This window comes from Protopterus annectens, chromosome 12.part0 (genome assembly GCF_019279795.1).
Source record: "Protopterus annectens isolate FY-2018-M chromosome 12.part0, PAN1.0, whole genome shotgun sequence".
Classification (NCBI taxonomy): domain Eukaryota; kingdom Metazoa; phylum Chordata; order Ceratodontiformes; family Protopteridae; genus Protopterus; species Protopterus annectens.
In genome coordinates this window covers 751212621-751230773 of record NC_056746.1, presented here as the reverse complement: position 1 = coordinate 751230773, position 18153 = coordinate 751212621, and the positions used below count along the sequence as shown (strand labels likewise).

The 18153-nt window shown below is 40.0% G+C and overlaps 1 protein-coding gene across 2 annotated transcripts in view; it reads right to left on the bottom strand.

Moving 5' to 3' along the window:
* DECR2 (2,4-dienoyl-CoA reductase 2) overlaps nt 1-18153 on the bottom strand; it is a 2028638-nt gene that overhangs the window by 162460 nt on the left and 1848025 nt on the right. The window contains exon 8 of one of the 2 annotated variants that reach the window (XM_044089812.1): nt 9658-9846. In XM_044089812.1, coding sequence (XP_043945747.1) covers nt 9658-9846 — 189 coding nt within the window. Of the gene's footprint in view, nt 1-9613; nt 9847-18153 lie in introns of both variants that reach the window. The other variant, XM_044089813.1, reaches the window with a different exon arrangement.

The following is an 18153-nucleotide window of genomic DNA, read 5'->3' as shown; positions in this document are numbered from 1 at the left end:
CAATGGGGCAGCATTGGGAAGATGACAAACCTATTACTTCTAGTACGAAACCAGATTATCTACCCTTGGAAGCAGCACTACTAAATTAATACAGTGTTTACATATATTTCCATGAAAAGTGAGAATTTGTTTTTCAAAAGTGCAGACCTACAGAAAGATCCAAAATACCCATTTTTCTCATCAGCAGCACCGAGAAGAGAAGAGGATGTAAACTATTAATGGCTTAAATGGTATGAAACAGCAATCGAACCTTGAAAATAGTGTTAAGTCTTTATACGGATACATTCAATTAATAGTAAAATGCTAATTCAACAGATAATTCTTTCTATATTTTTTTCACTTATGGTTTAAAAGGTTTCAGGTTGGAAGCAAGTTTTTTTGTGCTTTGAGATACTACTAGAGAGAGGGGTAGTGTGTGTTAATCATTGACCAAAGCACTTGTCAGTGTGGTAAAGAAACTGCTTAGACTTACTGGTCATAAAAGAAGGACAAGAGTTTACATTAGTACCTTACAGTTCATGATGAACATGGAGCTAAATCTGAACATTAATTAAATTAAACTTGAAACTGGTGGGGTAAACTAGACTATTTTCTCTCCTGATCTGGGCAACATGACCACTCTCACCTCCTGCCTGATACAACATCTCTTTATACAGTGCCAGACTTTCAGATAATAGCAAGGATGTTCTGCTGAAGCAATAGCTGTCATACAAGGAGGACAACCAAGGAACTCTAAACCCCCAAAGGCAGGAGTTTTAAATCCTTATAAAGAAAACTTCTGGGTAGAATCATGTATTCCTGGACAAGAGATGCTCAAAGCAGACAGCAGGTCTTATGTAGAGCAGACCACTAACAAGCTAGAGTTGGTAGAAAGGAATCTAGTCAAGAGAAGCATTATTGAAACAAAGGCACTTAAGTATAACAGGGAACCCAAACAGCCTTCTGATGACAAATAAACTGTACACTGGAATTCATGCTAAAAGAGTTTATAGTCATTTCGAAGAAAACTCAATTGTTGCAATAGAACAAAAGGGTAACAAAAGAAAGTGCTATGTAACAAAGGATTATTTGTTGTTAAATAAAATATTGGAGAACTGTAAAAAGGGGGAAGAATCTAAGTATGGCATGGATAGACTACAAAAGGGTAACAAAAGAAAGTGCTATGTAACAAAGGATTATTTGTTGTTAAATAAAGTCATATTGGAGAACTGTAAAATGGGGAAGAATCTAAGTATGGCATGGATAAACTACAAAAAGCATTTGACAGCATCCCTCATTTCATGGATACAAGAGTGCTTAAAAATATTACATTAAAGCGACCATGAAACAGTGGTACACCACTTTGCAGTTGAGACAAATTATAATTCCAGGGAAAAAAATTCAAAGGGGAATATTCCAGGGTGATTCTGCCACTGCTGCTCATTTGTCTTGCCCTTAACCCATTCAACTGATTACTTATGACTACCATTTGGATCACAGAAAACATCAAAGACTTCTCATCTACTTTTTGTGGATGATTTGAAACTGCATGGTTCATCAGATGAAGAAGTGAAAGCACAACTGCAAGTGGTCAAAACTTTTTCAGATATAAGAATTTGCTAAGTGTGCAAAAGTAACTTTTAAAGCAGGAAAGCTGCAGCACCAAGAAGACACCAGCCTGGGACAGGAATGTGATATAAAAGAACTTGAGCAAGAGAGAGTGTTTACATATTTGGGAATTGATGAAGGATCAACAATAAAACGTGAAAAAATGTAAATAAAACTTAGTAAGGAATATTACACAAGACTAAAATTAATAATGAAAATAATGCTGACTTTGCTCTTCCTGTCCTAACTGTAACTTACAGTTTTGGAGTGACTGACTGGCCCCAAAAGGTGTTGGATCTGTTGGACAGAAAACAAGAAGGATGCTTCATGCTCATCAAATGACTTATAGAAGTGTATACCAAGACTGTATATTACCCATTCTGAAGGAGGTTTGGGCCTTCTTGAAACTGATTACATGTACAGATCTACAGTCGTAGGACTGCATACATATCTGTTGACCTCACAAGACTCAAACCGTAGTGAAAGTTTTAAAACATGAGGAGAATAAGTTTAAGATGACTTCCCTGCAGAAGCACATTGGTGTCAGCAGGAATGGAAATCAAACCAGAAGTAGATAAAAATCAGGCAGTAACTGAATGTGCCAAAAAACAAAAGAAAGAATATAAGGTGAAGGATGAGACGAGAAAGCAAGAAATGTGGAAAATGAATAAATATAGTTGCAAGTATAGAAAACTCTTGGAACAACCTCATGTTAAACTCAGGAATGGTTAAGGAGAAGAGAATTTAAACCAAAAGGCTAATATTGGTGGCCTAAGATAGCGGATTACATACACATTGGTTTACAAAGTCCATCCATGTGGGACAAACAGACAAATGTAGGTTCTGTAAAACAGAACTGCAAAACAGTCATACATCTTGTTGCTTGTTATGATATAGTAATGGCAGAAGGACTGTATACTGAAAGGCATAATAATGTGGTAAGACTGTTGCACTGGGGATTCTGTAAACATTATAATATTGTAGATGAAAAACACTGGAAACATAAACCACAAAGCATTACCGAAAATGAAGAAGCTTACATCACACAGGATCACGCATTACCAACAGTTCAAAAAACAGGTGTGAGAAAACCAGACATAGTAGTCCATGAAAAGAAGACAAAAATAGCACTGATCACTGAAATTGATAACACCCAGTGACTACAGTGTCTTACTTACAGAGAGACACAAAGTCATAAAATACCAGGATTTGCAGGCTGAAATGATGGCAATGTGGAAGAAGGATACCCAGACAGTCCGATTCATGTAACTCCACATGAATGGCAGAAGGAGTCAGTACTGGGCAACACTGCAGGTGCTGTAAAGAGCAAGTCTGTCTAACATCAAAGATTGAAACAATACTAATTTCATGAACTTCAATCATATTTTGACTTAGGAATGGGGTCCACTCCCTTTGTGGTATTAAAAACCTAAAAGATGGAGAAATTAACAAACAAGGGGTTTAACTAATCAAAAGACGGAGAAATTAAAAAACAAGGGGTTTAACTAATGGTCACTACAATGAGAGACAGAAGGAAGACCAAGTTACCCCTGGGGCTTGCCTAGCAGGAGGGTACTAGAGGGGTGGCAGGAAATCAGCAGTGTTGGTGGGAGGAGGGGAAGGGAAAACTACTCACAGAAGAAAAGGATGTCTATACATAGCAGTCCATATAGAGACAAATGATCCTGAGAAGGGACAATGGAAGAGACAAAAAAGAAGACCAAAATGTATGTAAGCTTATGCAGCAGCCTCAGGGTACAGAAATGCTCTCAGAAATACTAATTATGCCAAGGGGGGCTAGTAGTCTCAGGAAGGATAGGATCATACATTAAGTACTGGCACAGAGAATGTGGTTAAGACAGGAAATGAGAGCAGGACAACTTGTAAAAAATAATGAGCTATCTCACAGGGACCCCCCCCCACACACACACACAATGACATTGTTGCTGAAACAATGCGTGGAAAAGACAGGGTGAATAAGCTTTTAAAATAAGACTAAAACAAGGCGAAGAAAGAGCATTTTTCTGATGAAGCAATACAGAATGAACAGGGGAGGAAGAAACAGAAAATAAGGAAACAGCCAAGAAGGGTAGTAAATGGAGGATTCTACAACAACAGAAGGTAAGGGGGAAAAGAAACTGAGCAAGGAAAACAGCATGGAGGAAAGAAGCATCAGAAAAGAAACAAAGAAACCAGAAAAAGAAAAAATAAAGATGAAAAAAGTCTAAAGACTTACACTCCAAGAAGAGTAAAGAAAAGTAGAACTATTACAGAATATGGGCCAGATGAAAAGGCAGGTGACAAACAGGAGGATATCGGGGATAAGGAAAACTTTCAAAGGGAGGCTTACAAATATAGTGGTGTTAGGGTTTTCATAAATTCCAAAAGCTTAAGCGGGAAGATGATTAACCAGGAAACACTAAGACATACTGAAGCTAATGTGGTCAAGAAAACCAAAGCATAAACAGTAAGTCATGATGGGGCATACAATATTTAGATACAGGGTACTTAGGAAATATGGGAACACAAGAACAAAGGAGGGTGTGTATGTACACCAGGAAAGGACCTGTAAATTGTGTCTGTGAAAAACAGACAAGGCAGACATAAGGAAAGAGAGGCAAAACAGCTGAAGGAAAAAGGAGAGCCAACCAACAACTTCCAAGTGATAAAACTGCTATATTATACGGATATTACAGGCCACAAAATGCAAATAGCACGGTTCATGAGGTTGTTCACAGGCAAGTACTACACTAGCTGCTTTTGCTGGCCATTTTAAGCTTAGCTAATTAATCAAACCCTGTACATTGTGTCTGTTAAGTAAAGACCTTAACCATTATGCCAACTACCAATACAAAAGTTAAAAAAAGGGCAGGAATGAATGGTTGTGATGGGAGACCTCTGTTTGCATGAGGCTACTGAAGCATTCTATCATTCAAGTTGGGCAGATAAAAATTTTCATCAAAACATTTGGCCTGTACAGGTTTTGACAGAAGGCAGTAGAAGGGACCAGAAAGGGAAGAAATAAAATAAAATAAAATAAAATTTCTGACTACCTAGACAAGACTAAAGGACCAGATCCGACCAGACCTCTATATATTTGCGGTCGCCTTCTTGTGTAATTTGGCCCCTTACCCTAAAGTAACGCGTGGCACCTACCTAACACGGCAGCCCTCAGACGACCCACTCCTGTGCGAATGCACACAGCTAGCCAAGGAACATAATTAACCTGACTAGCCCCTTACCCTAAAGTAACGCGTGGCACCTACCTAACACGGCAGCCCTCAGACGACCCACTCCTGTGCGAATGCACACAGCTAGCCAAGGAACATAATTAACCTGACTAGCCCCTTACCCTAAAGTAACGTGGCACCTACCTAACACGGCAGCCCTCAGGCGACCCACTCCTGTGCGAATGCACACAGCTAGCCAAGGAACATAATTAACCTGACTAGGTAAAACTATCTACCTTCTCACAGCATTTTATACGGACAGTTGTGTCAGGCACCTACAGGAACGATCTACCCAGCCGCCTGCCGACGCCGCGCTTTCGGTACAGCGCCGAAAGTGTCTTACTTACAGAGAGACACAAAGTCATAAAATACCAGGATTTGCAGGCTGAAATGATGGCAATGTGGAAGAAGGATACCCAGACAGTCCGATTCATGTAACTCCACATGAATGGCAGAAGGAGTCAGTACTGGGCAACACTGCAGGTGCTGTAAAGAGCAAGTCTGTCTAACATCAAAGATTGAAACAATACTAATTTCATGAACTTCAATCATATTTTGACTTAGGAATGGGGTCCACTCCTTTGTGGTATTAAAACCTAAAAGATGGAGAAATTAACAAACAAGGGGTTTAACTAATCAAAAGACGGAGAAATTAAAAAACAAGGGGTTTAACTAATGGTCACTACAATGACAGACAGAAGGAAGACCAAGTTACCCCTGGGGCTTGCCTAGCAGGAGGGTACTAGAGGGGTGGCAGGAAATCAGCAGTGTTGGTGGGAGGAGGGGAAGGGAAAACTACTCACAGAAGAAAAGGATGTCTATACATAGCAGTCCATATAGAGACAAATGATCCTGAGAAGGGACAATGGAAGAGACAAAAAAGAAGACCAAAATGTATGTAAGCTTATGCAGCAGCCTCAGGGTACAGAAATGCTCTCAGAAATACTAATTATGCCAAGGGGGGCTAGTAGTCTCAGGAAGGATAGGATCATACATTAAGTACTGGCACAGAGAATGTGGTTAAGACAGGAAATGAGAGCAGGACAACTTGTAAAAAATAATGAGCTATCTCACAGGGACCCCCCCCCACACACACACACAATGACATTGTTGCTGAAACAATGCGTGGAAAAGACAGGGTGAATAAGCTTTTAAAATAAGACTAAAACAAGGCGAAGAAAGAACATTTTTCTGATGAAGCAATACAGAATGAACAGGGAGGAAGAAACAGAAAATAAGGAAACAGCCAAGAAGGGTAGTAAATGGAGGATTCTACAACAACAGAAGGTAAGGGGGAAAAGAAACTGAGCAAGGAAAACAGCATGGAGGAAAGAAGCATCAGAAAAGAAACAAAGAAACCAGAAAAAGAAAAAATAAAGATGAAAAAGTCTAAAGACTTACACTCCAAGAATAGTAAAGAAAAGTAGAACTATTACAGAATATGGGCCAGATGAAAAGGCAGGTGACAAACAGGAGGATATCGGGGATAAGGAAAACTTTCAAAGGGAGGCTTACAAATATAGTGGTGTTAGGGTTTTCATAAATTCCAAAAGCTTAAGCGGGAAGATGATTAACCAGGAAACACTAAGACATACTGAAGCTAATGTGGTCAAGAAAACCAAAGCATAAACAGTAAGTCATGATGGGGCATACAATATTTAGATACAGGGTACTTAGGAAAGATGGGAACACAAGAACAAAGGAGGGTGTGTATGTACACCAGGAAAGGACCTGCAAATTGTGTCTGTGAAAAACAGACAAGGCAGACATAAGGAAAGAGAGGCAAAACAGCTGAAGGAAAAAGGAGAGCCAACCAACAACTTCCAAGTGATAAAACTGCTATATTATACAGATATTACAGGCCACAAAATGCAAATAGCACGGTTCATGAGGTTGTTCACAGGCAAGTACTACACTAGCTGCTTTTGCTGGCCATTTTAAGCTTAGCTAATTAATCAAACCCTGTACATTGTGTCTGTTAAGTAAAGACCTTAACCATTATGCCAACTACCAATACAAAAGTTAAAAAAAAGGGCAGGAATGAATGGTTGTGATGGGAGACCTCTGTTTGCATGAGGCTACTGAAGCATTCTATCATTCAAGTTGGGCAGATAAAAATTTTCATCAAAACATTTGGCCTGTACAGGTTTTGACAGAAGGCAGTAGAAGGGACCAGAAAGGGAAGAATCCTCAATTTATTTACCAAAAGGGATGGTTTAATATGGCTTCAGTGGCAAACTGTGACCATGAAATTGTGCCGCACACAACATCAGTGAAACAGGAAACAGGCCTAATTATAAAGACTAACATTTGGCATTAAAAAGAGGCCAACTATGGAAGAGAGCTGTTAATTGTACAACAGACTTGGTACTATATATGAGGAAATGACAGGACCAGAAGAGCTGTGAAGTACAATAAAGGGAATTATGAAGGGAAGAATAAAAACAGGCTCACCAAGGCCAAAGAAAAGAAGGAACTAAGAAGGGAACTGAAAACAGCTCTAAGTGACACAGAGAAGTAGTATAAGAAGTAGATGGACAAGGCAGAGAACCAGCAGAGGCAGGATCAGTGCAGCAAAGTGTAGCACGAGGGACAAAAAAAAGAAATGGAAGCAAATATTAAGGGAGAGGGGATCTTTATGTATGTGACAGACACAAAACAAGCAGGTAGGGAAATAGGTAAAATCAACTGGGAAGGTCTGAAGTAAGAAGAGGCCAATCAAATTGTAACAAGTTTGAAACATTTTTCAGTAGTGTTTAAAAAGAGTATGGAGAGAAAATGGGTGAGTGGATAGGTAAAAAGAAAATGAGCTGAGAAGGGTGAAGAAAGTATCCATAAAACTAAGGGTGAACGTAGTGACGGGCCATGATGAGATCCTAATTCAGAAACTTTACCAGGGCTGCTGAGACAATGAAGAACCTCTGACAACTCTGAGGATAAGACTGCTTCCTGTGGGGCAAGAAGCAAGCGGTGGTACTGACAGGAAGAATTAGTGGCTCTGTGGAAGAATAAGCAAGCAGTGGTAGTACCTATCCCTTAGGGAAGGAGTGCACTGTGGGAGAAGAGGAAAGCAATGGTAGTTCCCATCCACAAAGCCAGAGCAAATGGCAGCTATAGGAATTTGTAGTTATATAGGATGCTATTCGACTTGACTGGTACAGCAGAACTTCAGAGATGCACAGCTATTCTTGGGAAGCCCACCATGGATTCACATCAAAAGATCTTGTTGGACTAAATTAACTAGACCTACAACTGGTTTACAAGGAAGAAGGACAAAGACAAGTATTTGCTTTAATAAAGCCTTTGACTAGCTCTCCACCACTGATATCTTGCAAGATAAATTGGAAGAATTGGGTTGCAAAGTGCAAGAGGGTAGAGAAGTGAAAAGACAACAGGAAACAAAGGAAAGTAGCAGGCAGACATCTCTTGAGGGTAGAGTAACAATCAGTATCAATCTGAGGCTCAGACCCATTTAAAGTACTCCTCTCTGAACCTAAAAATGGCAAAGAAATCTGGATTACCCCCTTTTCAAAAGATAATGAAGCTGGCAGAGCAGTACCCGACAGGAGTACAAGAATGACATGGGACCACAAACTTTCCAAGTGCACAGTAACACACCTTAAGAATTATAACCCAGGTGTTTAATATGTACTGGGGGGTTAGCCTCAAAAAGCCACAAAGGAGTTAAATTTAGGGGGTGATTACTGCAGAAAACATTAATTACCAGTTAAAAGTGAAAGGGTAGCTGTAGTAGCAAACCACACATAAAGGTTTATATCTAACATATAGCATCCAGGAGGCTATGAAGGTGGCGTACAACATACATATGGGATCCTCTGCAATTCTGGAAAGTAGTTAGACTGGTGGAGACAATACAGAGAATGGAAATAAAGGTAGTACATGGTATAGACAAGGGATATATAAGGAGATATCCGATAGTATCAATTTATTTACTTATTTATGCTTTGTTGACCAAGTTATCCCCACCAGGATAGTAGTCTCTTTTCAGTGGAGACCCAAGATGGTACTCATACCACCAGAAATTTGGATTATGTTGGTCAAGGAAGAGACATGTCAGAAAAAATGGGTCAGGAATACGAGACAAAGGGAAGTCAATTCATCCTAGACATGAGGAAATACTTCTTTATATTAACAGAGGTGTAATGTGCTGTCAGAATGTGAAGCAGATGTTAAATCACTTAGAACATTTAAAAAGCCTGAGACTTCTGAAATGAGAGGAAAGACGTGGAAGGAGCATCTGCTAGGGGTTAGCTGCAACAACTGTGTAGATGAAAAAGCCTTTTGTTCTCCTCCTGCTGACATTTTTATTATGTTAAGCAGGCATTTCAGTTTGTAGTTATCAGAAGGTGATACAATTACATACTATCAGCAGGTGATACAAGTACACACCTGTGTATGAGTGTAGGTATCGGCAAGTGATACAGTTACACACCTGTCTGTGAGTGCTTATGACTGGGCTATAAATGTCCTCATGGCTACACTACTAACTACATTTGGAGGGATGTGTTTCTGTGAGATTCTGGGAATATGTGCTTATTTATTATGCACTGTGTATTCCTGTAAGACTGGAGGTCTAAAGGGGAAAATGGTTCCAAAACTGCTGATCAAAACTAGCTATAGTTCCAAAGGACTAAGTCCACACCTCCCAATAAAACACAAACAATAAGATATGACCGTTCCAATTTACTTGTAATGCCTGACTGTCTCTATCATGTTTGGTAAATGTGGCCCTGGGTGGCAGTTAAACAGACCCTACTCCAACAGAAAGTACACACCTAAATGAACCTCATTTATAGGTTAGCAGAGTGTGAGCTAATACCCAACATAGGTGACATGTGATTGGCAGAAGTTAGCCAGCTTCCTCCGTCAACTACCAGTGTTGTGCCAGTCACATAGGATGCTGCAGGGCTTGCCAGGTAAAGGACACTATGTGCAATTTCCGTTTTATTTCCTGCTCGCTGGAGGGGAATGCATTCAAATGATTTTTTTGCTTCAGCACTCAGGCCACCTAAAAGAAGAAAAGAAATGCATAGAAAATAAATTATCGCAATGACATGCAAATTGGTTACATATCATAGATGGTTAGTTTAGAATCTAAAAACCTCTACTGGCACAGTTTAAATCTTTGCTTCTTCCTCAAACAGATGAAAGTTCCAGTAATTTCCTCAACAAGACTAAAGCTTCTAGGTCACTCATGAAAATGCATGCCTCATTTGAATATTTTTACTTGAATATCAACTATAGACTTTGTGACTGCTGGGATTAGTACATCAGTAAGATACACATCAATATGGAATAATCAAAAAACAAATAAGGATGAAAGCACAGTAAACAAACACAAATGGGTGCCATTAATCACACAGGCAGATAAACCTGGTATGTAGCATAACAGTTTAAAAAGCTCTTTGCATCTTTCATTATTACCAAGGGCTTTGGTACAACTGCAAGCTGTGGTATGTCCAGTGCATGCCACTTTATCAAACAGGAATCATTTTATCTTCAATGAGAGATGGAGACAGATTTGCCTTAGGGCACAATTGACAAAAGTACTGGATATGGATCATTAGGATTCAGTAGTGGTAATAAGAACCACACATGAAAATGATCCAATAAAATGAAGCAAGACTGCATTTATTCTTCATGTATCTAAAATTTTCAACTGGTAGTCAATCACACTAAGCTTTATGGCCCAATCTCAGGGTAAACTCACAGTGGAAGTTTAAGTTCTCACCTAGTACAAGTACAAATATAAATTCATAAGCAGCAGTGGAGTCCCTTTTCAGCATTATCACAATATAAATAGGCAGTTATAATTATTTAAGGACATATCATCACACACCGATTCAGAACCTCAAAGGGGCACAGAATATTTAGCACAAGACATTGAGCCCCATGGGTATATACCATACTGGCTGACAATTTGCTCACCGGATTTTGGATGACAACTAAGCTTGCAAAAAGCTCTGATGGTAAAACTGGAACTCATTTCTGACTACCTAGACAAGGAATTGCATAATATGTGCATGGCACATGTGAAATTAGGGTTCCTCAGCTATGTAGATAGCAGGAGGGGCAACAAAGAGAAATTCTGGAAATATGTACGGTCCAAGGAAGGAGCATCAAAGTAAGAAGATTAGATAAAGCAGAAGAAATACCTAACTGGAGAAGGGCATAGGCATTAGACAGGCGGGTATGCTTCAGCCTTTCAGTCAGGATTAGCCAGCCAAACTTTGACAAACTGACACAGCGGCAAGTATCAGAGGCTACTCTCGGGACAAATATTGCAATCCTGTTACATTCAGACCTGTATTTATTAATGTCTACAGAGATTAAACAGGATGCAATTGACTTATAACAGTTAACGAGAACTGCATTGGCAAATTAATTTTTAGATGTGGGACTTACTGAATCCTTAAAACAATACACAGTAGATCGGCTGGCATAAAAACTGTAGACCTTACTACAACACAGGTAACCAGGATCTGATTATCAGGCCACCTTTTGAAATCCATTGAAAGAAAGATGGCCAAGCAGGCAAGGGCCAGATTTCCAGGTGAATGAGTTTTGTTTTCTACAACAAAAGAACAACCTTTGGTGAAGTCAAGAAGGCTGTCCCCAGTTATATATGTATAGGCTTGCACCTGCCTGAAGAAAACATGTATGATTGCATTGAGGTTGCAGAAGCACCAACAGGCGGGCAATGGTATGCACTGCGTGTTTTATACAGAAGAACAGACAGGGAGGTAGCAGTATGAATGAAAAATCCTCACACTGTGGATGATGGCAACCTGTAGCTCAAATCTCAGGTTCTCCAACAAGTGTGGCCAATTAAAAAATAATCCCCCCGCCAGAAATAAAGAACCCTCATATGCTGAGATGGACAATACTATGCCAGACAGCAGAGAGGAATTAATGCTACAAGGCACATGGAGGGCTACATGTTTAAGAAGGTGAAACATGACATGGTATGATGTATCAGCTACTAACGGGTCATGGGGGGGGGGTGCTACATGATTAAGTCAGGCAGGACATAGACACAAACATCAACAGAGCACAAGGGACACTACATTTTCAAGACAGTGAAGCAAGATGGGACAATGAATGTACCAGAAGAGCATGGGGGGTTAAATGTTTAAGACAGTGAATCTAAAAGGTTTTCCACATTAGCAGAGCTCAGCAGATTATCACAATTGGTGGCAAGGGATGTTTATAATGAAGCTACTGCAATTGTTCCTAGATCTGGGAAGCCACAACATTTTGCTGCTTGCTGTTTTTCACTACAACATCATTTTATCTTAAAAAACAGCAACTTTGTAAAGAAATACAAACACCCTTTAGGGTGTGCCAAATCAAAACTCAAGTTAAGCCAAACTAAAACTAGACATGGATGTCCTACCTACACAATAAACAAATATGTAAATACTCAAAACACATGCTGATCTTTCGGATGGTCCTCTACGGAGGGGGACAGCTGGAATTTTCTGAGGATGACTTCTTGGCACATTTTATGAACTTTCTAGCTCTCAGTTCTCATACTAATGAAAGTGTATATCTCCTGTTGGTGCTATGTCAGGCAGTGTAGAAGAAAATATGAAAGTAAAAAAAAACTGAGACTAAATGGATGAAGAATTCAGCTCCATGCTCCGTGTTCTGAGCCCAAAGAAACTGAGCAAGCAATAAAGTAAGAACATAAAACTGCAGAGTTGCATGGACATCCATCTCTGAAAGAATATGCAGAGCCTGTTCAAACACAGGGAACAGAAAAAAGTAAGTATGTACCACTGCAGATGGTCTTCTTGAAGAGCACTGGTTAGGGTGACTATTCACATATCTGTTGTATCTTATCTCTAGGAGTCCACAGCAATGGTAAGACAGATGCAAAGAATTCCAAGCATCAGTAAGCAGTCAGCAAGAACAGCGTAAAAATCAAAGGCACAAAAAGTACAATTCTGAAGCAACGTGGTGTAGAAAGGTTTGATTTCTAGAGTCAGTAAGTCAATGTTTAAAAGCTCTGTCTCACTGCTACAAGAGTGTGAAGTTCAATATTAACTTCTGGTAACTGTCTGTGTCAAGTCTGCATGATCCTCTTGTATCTGCATATATTTTTCTGGGCACTCTAGTTTCTCACACCCCTCAACATTTGCTGGTTGTTGACTGCTAACTATAAATACACACAAAAAACATACATACATACAGTATCTACATATATATATATATATATATATATATATATATATATATATATATATATATACAGATTAGATATAGATATATAAATATAGATAAATATACACACACACACAAACATATATACATATGATTGTATCATGAAATGCTGAACATTCAAAACAGCAAATGTAAAAAGAGTGATTATTTTAGTTAAATCTGTAAATACAAAATGATTAATCACCAACTATTTTTTTCTTTTTCGGGGGGACATGCTGATCACAAAATGACAACTAAGGGCAAATACAAAAAGTTGCTGGCAAAACCACCATTAAAAAGAACATTCGCTCATACAAGCTTTCACTTTTTTTTTTTACATCAGTAAATACCATACACTCGTGAGTATTATTGTAAACTGCATCACAGGTTCATAAGTAAATACTAGGTTAGCTGCCCTTGGGCCATTTTTAGCATTGCCAACTTCTCATGAAGGTGAGAATTAAACCCCTCTACTTTGTGCATGTCAGGTAAACACCTTAATCATTATGCCAAACTGCCAACCGCCCAGACACTAGGTTACCTGCCTTTGTTGGCCATTTTAAACACAGCGATTTTTTTTTCCAAAGGTGAAATTCAAACCCTGTGCTTTGTGTTGTTGAAGTAAACACTTTAACTATTACACCAACCACTCTGCACCAAAATTCTCTTTTTTCATATGTAACTCCATCCATCCACAGCCCCTTTTTCCCATTTTTGCACATGGGGTCAGGGTGTCACTTCAACACTGACAACCATCTGGAGCCAAGGTATACACCACCAGATGGCTAGCCCTGCCATGGTAGCTCATCCACACCACACACTCGCATGCCTCAGATATGAGGCATGTGCCTCAGATATGCTCAGAGTTGGTTCACAACAACAAAAAATACACTGAACCTACAGATATTGCTAACATTCTGGCTGACAGGTTCAGTGCAAATTTCTCCCCTCCTTCACCCCCAAAAGAAGAAATACTTATCCCAGCTGAATGTAATCTCCCTGTCATCTCAGATGTCCAAGTGAGAACCGCCCTAAACAAAGCAAAAAACACAGCATCAATGGGACCTGACGGTATTCCGGGGTGCGTGTTACATGAACTCCAAGAGGAGCTAAACCCACACATAAAAATGCTATTTAACCTTAGCCTTACTTCGGGATATGTACCTGAACACTGGCGTACAGCAACAGTGGTCCCACTCCACAAGGGGGGGTGCCTCTACAGACCCTGGAAACTACCGCCCCATAAGCTTAACTAGCCTATGGAAAGAATCATTATGGAACTCATAAACAGAGACATCGGGGACCTACAGACACTTGACCCCACCCAGTTCGGCTTTGTAAAGGGCAGATCCTGCCTTTTAAACCTGGTTGACTTTTTCGAAACAGTCACTAGAGCCATTGATGAGGGCAAAGCAGTCCATACAGCATACCTGGACTTGGCTAAGGCCTTCGACACAATACCCCACTCAGGCATCATAGATAAGCTAAACAGCTTAAAAGTAAACCCTTATGTCACTAGATGGGTTGCAAACTGGCTAAAGGACAGAACCCATAAAGTTAAAATCACTGGAGCAATGTCAGACTCAAAGCCAGTCACAAGTGGTGTCCCACAGGGATCTGTCCTGGGACCCCTCTTGTTCGGCATTTATTTCTCAGATGTTAAAGCAAACATGGGAGGGCTGTGGCTGACGAAGTTTACAGATGACTGCAAACTAGGCGCCATAGTCGATACACCAGCAGACACACACATCCTACAAAAACACCTCACTGAAACGGACAACTGGTGCCGTAGTCACGGCCTTAAACTAAATGCCAAAAAATGTATAGTCATCCCTTTTGGAAAAAACAAAGTACCCACAAATTATCACATAGACAGCAACCCACTGAGTACGGAAAAAGTAATCAGAGACCTAGGGACCCAAGTAGACAGCGACCTCTCATTTGACACCCATGTTGCCAAAGTGGTTAGAAAAACATTCTACCTTGCACACCTCATCATGAAGGGATTCACATCCAGATCCAAGGATGTCATTGTACCCCTATATTCCTCCCTCATCAGACCCATAATTGAGTACAATGCCCCATTTGGTATGTACCTCACCCGGCATTTGCAACAGCTGGAGAGACCACAAAAGTACCTCACCAAAAGGATCAAGGGTCTCCAACATATGTCTTATTCTGCCAGACTAAAGAAACTTCAGCTCTATTCAGTAGCATACCGCCTGCTCAGAGGTGATCTCTGCCTGACGTACAAGGCCATGTCCAATCAGGATCTGATGGACATGCTCCACCTCAAAAATCCAAATCCATCAGGACCACGAGCTAAAAACTTAAACCTTGGCACAAGTATGAATAGGACATGCTGGAGGGATAGATTCATAACCCAGAGGCTTCCCATGCTTTGGAACAGGATCCCAGTTCGTATTAGGCAGAGCCCCTCACTGACTCTCTTCAAGAGAAATCTTGATGAGTGGATGGGAGATCGTAAGTTTACCCCAGGGGTCACATCTGTGTCACTGCTAGACAGGGGCACAGTAAACTAATTCTATTATATAAGGGGACCTTCATTGTGTCACTACTAGACAGAGGCACAGTATTCTAGATTTATTATGTACATTTTTGTACCATTTCATAGGGTGGCAAAAGCCACATCACTATGGCTAGGCTTACAAATGCCCCAGGGCAGATAGCCTAGTACTATACTATGAAACTATGCACATTCACACCTAAGGCCAATCTAGTGTTCAGTCTACCTACTGCATGTCTTTAGAATTTGTGAGGAAACTGGAGCACCTTGAGGAGACCTACAAGATCACAGGGAGGGCACGCAGACTCCGCACAGAAGGCACCCCAGCTGAGACTCGAACCTGGGAACCTGTGAAGTGACAACACTATCTGTTGTGCCAGTGTGTGTATTAATAAGCAAATATTAGTCTAACAGTCTGAAGACTATTACAGATTAGCTAATAACAAGAGATTAGAATCAAACCTTCTAACCTTGTAGTTTTAAAATAAAGATATCGATCATTATGCTAACATACCAACACCTCCCCCCTAATGTGTGTGTGTGTGTGTGTGTGTGTGTGTGTGTGTGTGTGTGTGTGTGTGTGTGTGTGTAGATATATATATGGATCCCTACCACTTACATGAAATTTCAAAAATGCGAAGACCATATGGCCAAGGCCAAATATTCAAAGTTTTGAAACTCTAAAACAAAAATATACAACAAGAACATAAAACAACTTACCTGTACATTTTTGCGGGGGGGGGGCTGCACCCCCCCACCCACACCCCTTGCTACATAAATATACCAACTCCGACATCGCACTACCATGAGGAAAATGCCAAATCCCGAGTTCTGCACTATATGGAGATCCCAATTACAAAATGTTTAGAGTTTCTAAACTTTGGAGATATGGTCTTCGGAGTTGGGAAACTTTGGGGAGTGATAGAGATACATATATATATATATATATATATATATATATGTGTGTGTGTGTGTACACAGAGAGAGAGAGAGAGAGAGATATATATATATATATATATATATATGTGTGTGTGTGTGTACACAGAGACAGATATATATATATATATATATATATATATATATATATATGCACACACACACACGCACATATATGTAGATATTATGGCTGCACTCAATCTTAGCAAATGATTGACCAATAAATAATCAAGATCGTTTTATCAGAGGGTCAGACTGTAGAGCTCAAATGATCACTGCTGCATTAACTTAAGCTATATGGGTTATGTCCTGCTATGGATATAACAGCCAGCCAGCTTTCAGAAGCTTCAACGGACCTTCCATGCCTCCAAATTGGTAAAGAATCAGAAAAGACGTCTGTACGTTTTCCAGGAATCTCAGCCTGCTCAGGACATCGCTTGCCCAAATGAGAGATTACTGACACTTTGAAAAAGACTCTGCAAAGGTAAGCAAGTCATCTAAGTAAGGAAAATGTGAATACCTTGCAGTCTGCAGTGGACTGTCGAAGGAGCCAGACACTTTGTTAGTACCTTTGGAGCAGTAGATAGACCAAAGAGTAATAGAGAGACTGGATAATGTGATCCAGACACAGAAAAAGGAATTTGATGATATGCATCATTTAAATCCAAGATCACTAGAAAAGTCAAATGGGGAATAATGGGTAAAAAATTGTGAAGGAAAGCATTTTCTATGTGGGTACTATCACAAACAAATTCAGAAAAGAAAGATTCAGAAATGGTCTCCAAGAATCTTCTTTTTTGGGACCACGAACATATTACAATAAAAACCTTAACTGAGGAAGGAGGATAGCTTCTATCACCCTTGAGCAAACATACGGTGAATGACTGGATTGGAAAAAAAAAAGTCTGGTCTGGTGGGTGAGGTGGAATCCCCAACAAGGATGGACAGACTCCCACTACCATCTGTAACTGCCAATGACAGAAATGGAGGTCAGACTTTCTAGAAAGATTAAAGGACTGCCTGGGTTGGGGGGGGGAAGGGGTTGGAAATCTTTCATATAGTCATTCAGACATATTAGACTGTCCTTTGTTCTGGAACATTACTTTTTAAACATCTGCTTACCAGCAGGTTAATGGGGCTGTTTACTTTGCTTGATAATGAAATTTGCTGAGGTAGAAATTAATTCCTTGACAAACTTAGAAAGAAGGGATGAAAAATCTGAGAGATCCCCTGAATTGGCTTTCCTCTCTCATCACACTTTTTAATAAGCTCTGCAGCAGAAGGTCCAAAAACTACCTCTCTATCCAAGACAGAATTCAAATTTTCATTTTAGGCATCTTCTGTGAGGTTCTGTGAATGCAGCCTGGCAAACCACTTCATAACAGTTCCAGTGGCAGCAGTCCTGGGGATGGCATCAGCAGAATAATATGCACACTCCTCTGTGTCCTGCTCCCTGGAAAACCGAGGCTAAATCACTCCTCTTTGTTCTACTCCCTGGAAAATCAAGGCCAAACAATATATCCATTAGCCTTTTTAACTAATGCCTCATGCTCCTGTTGATTTGTACGAGTTTTCAGTAATGCTACTCTCCAAGGTTTCAATTTCCTTAAGTATGCAGAACTCTATTTCTTTTAATTTACTTAAGTA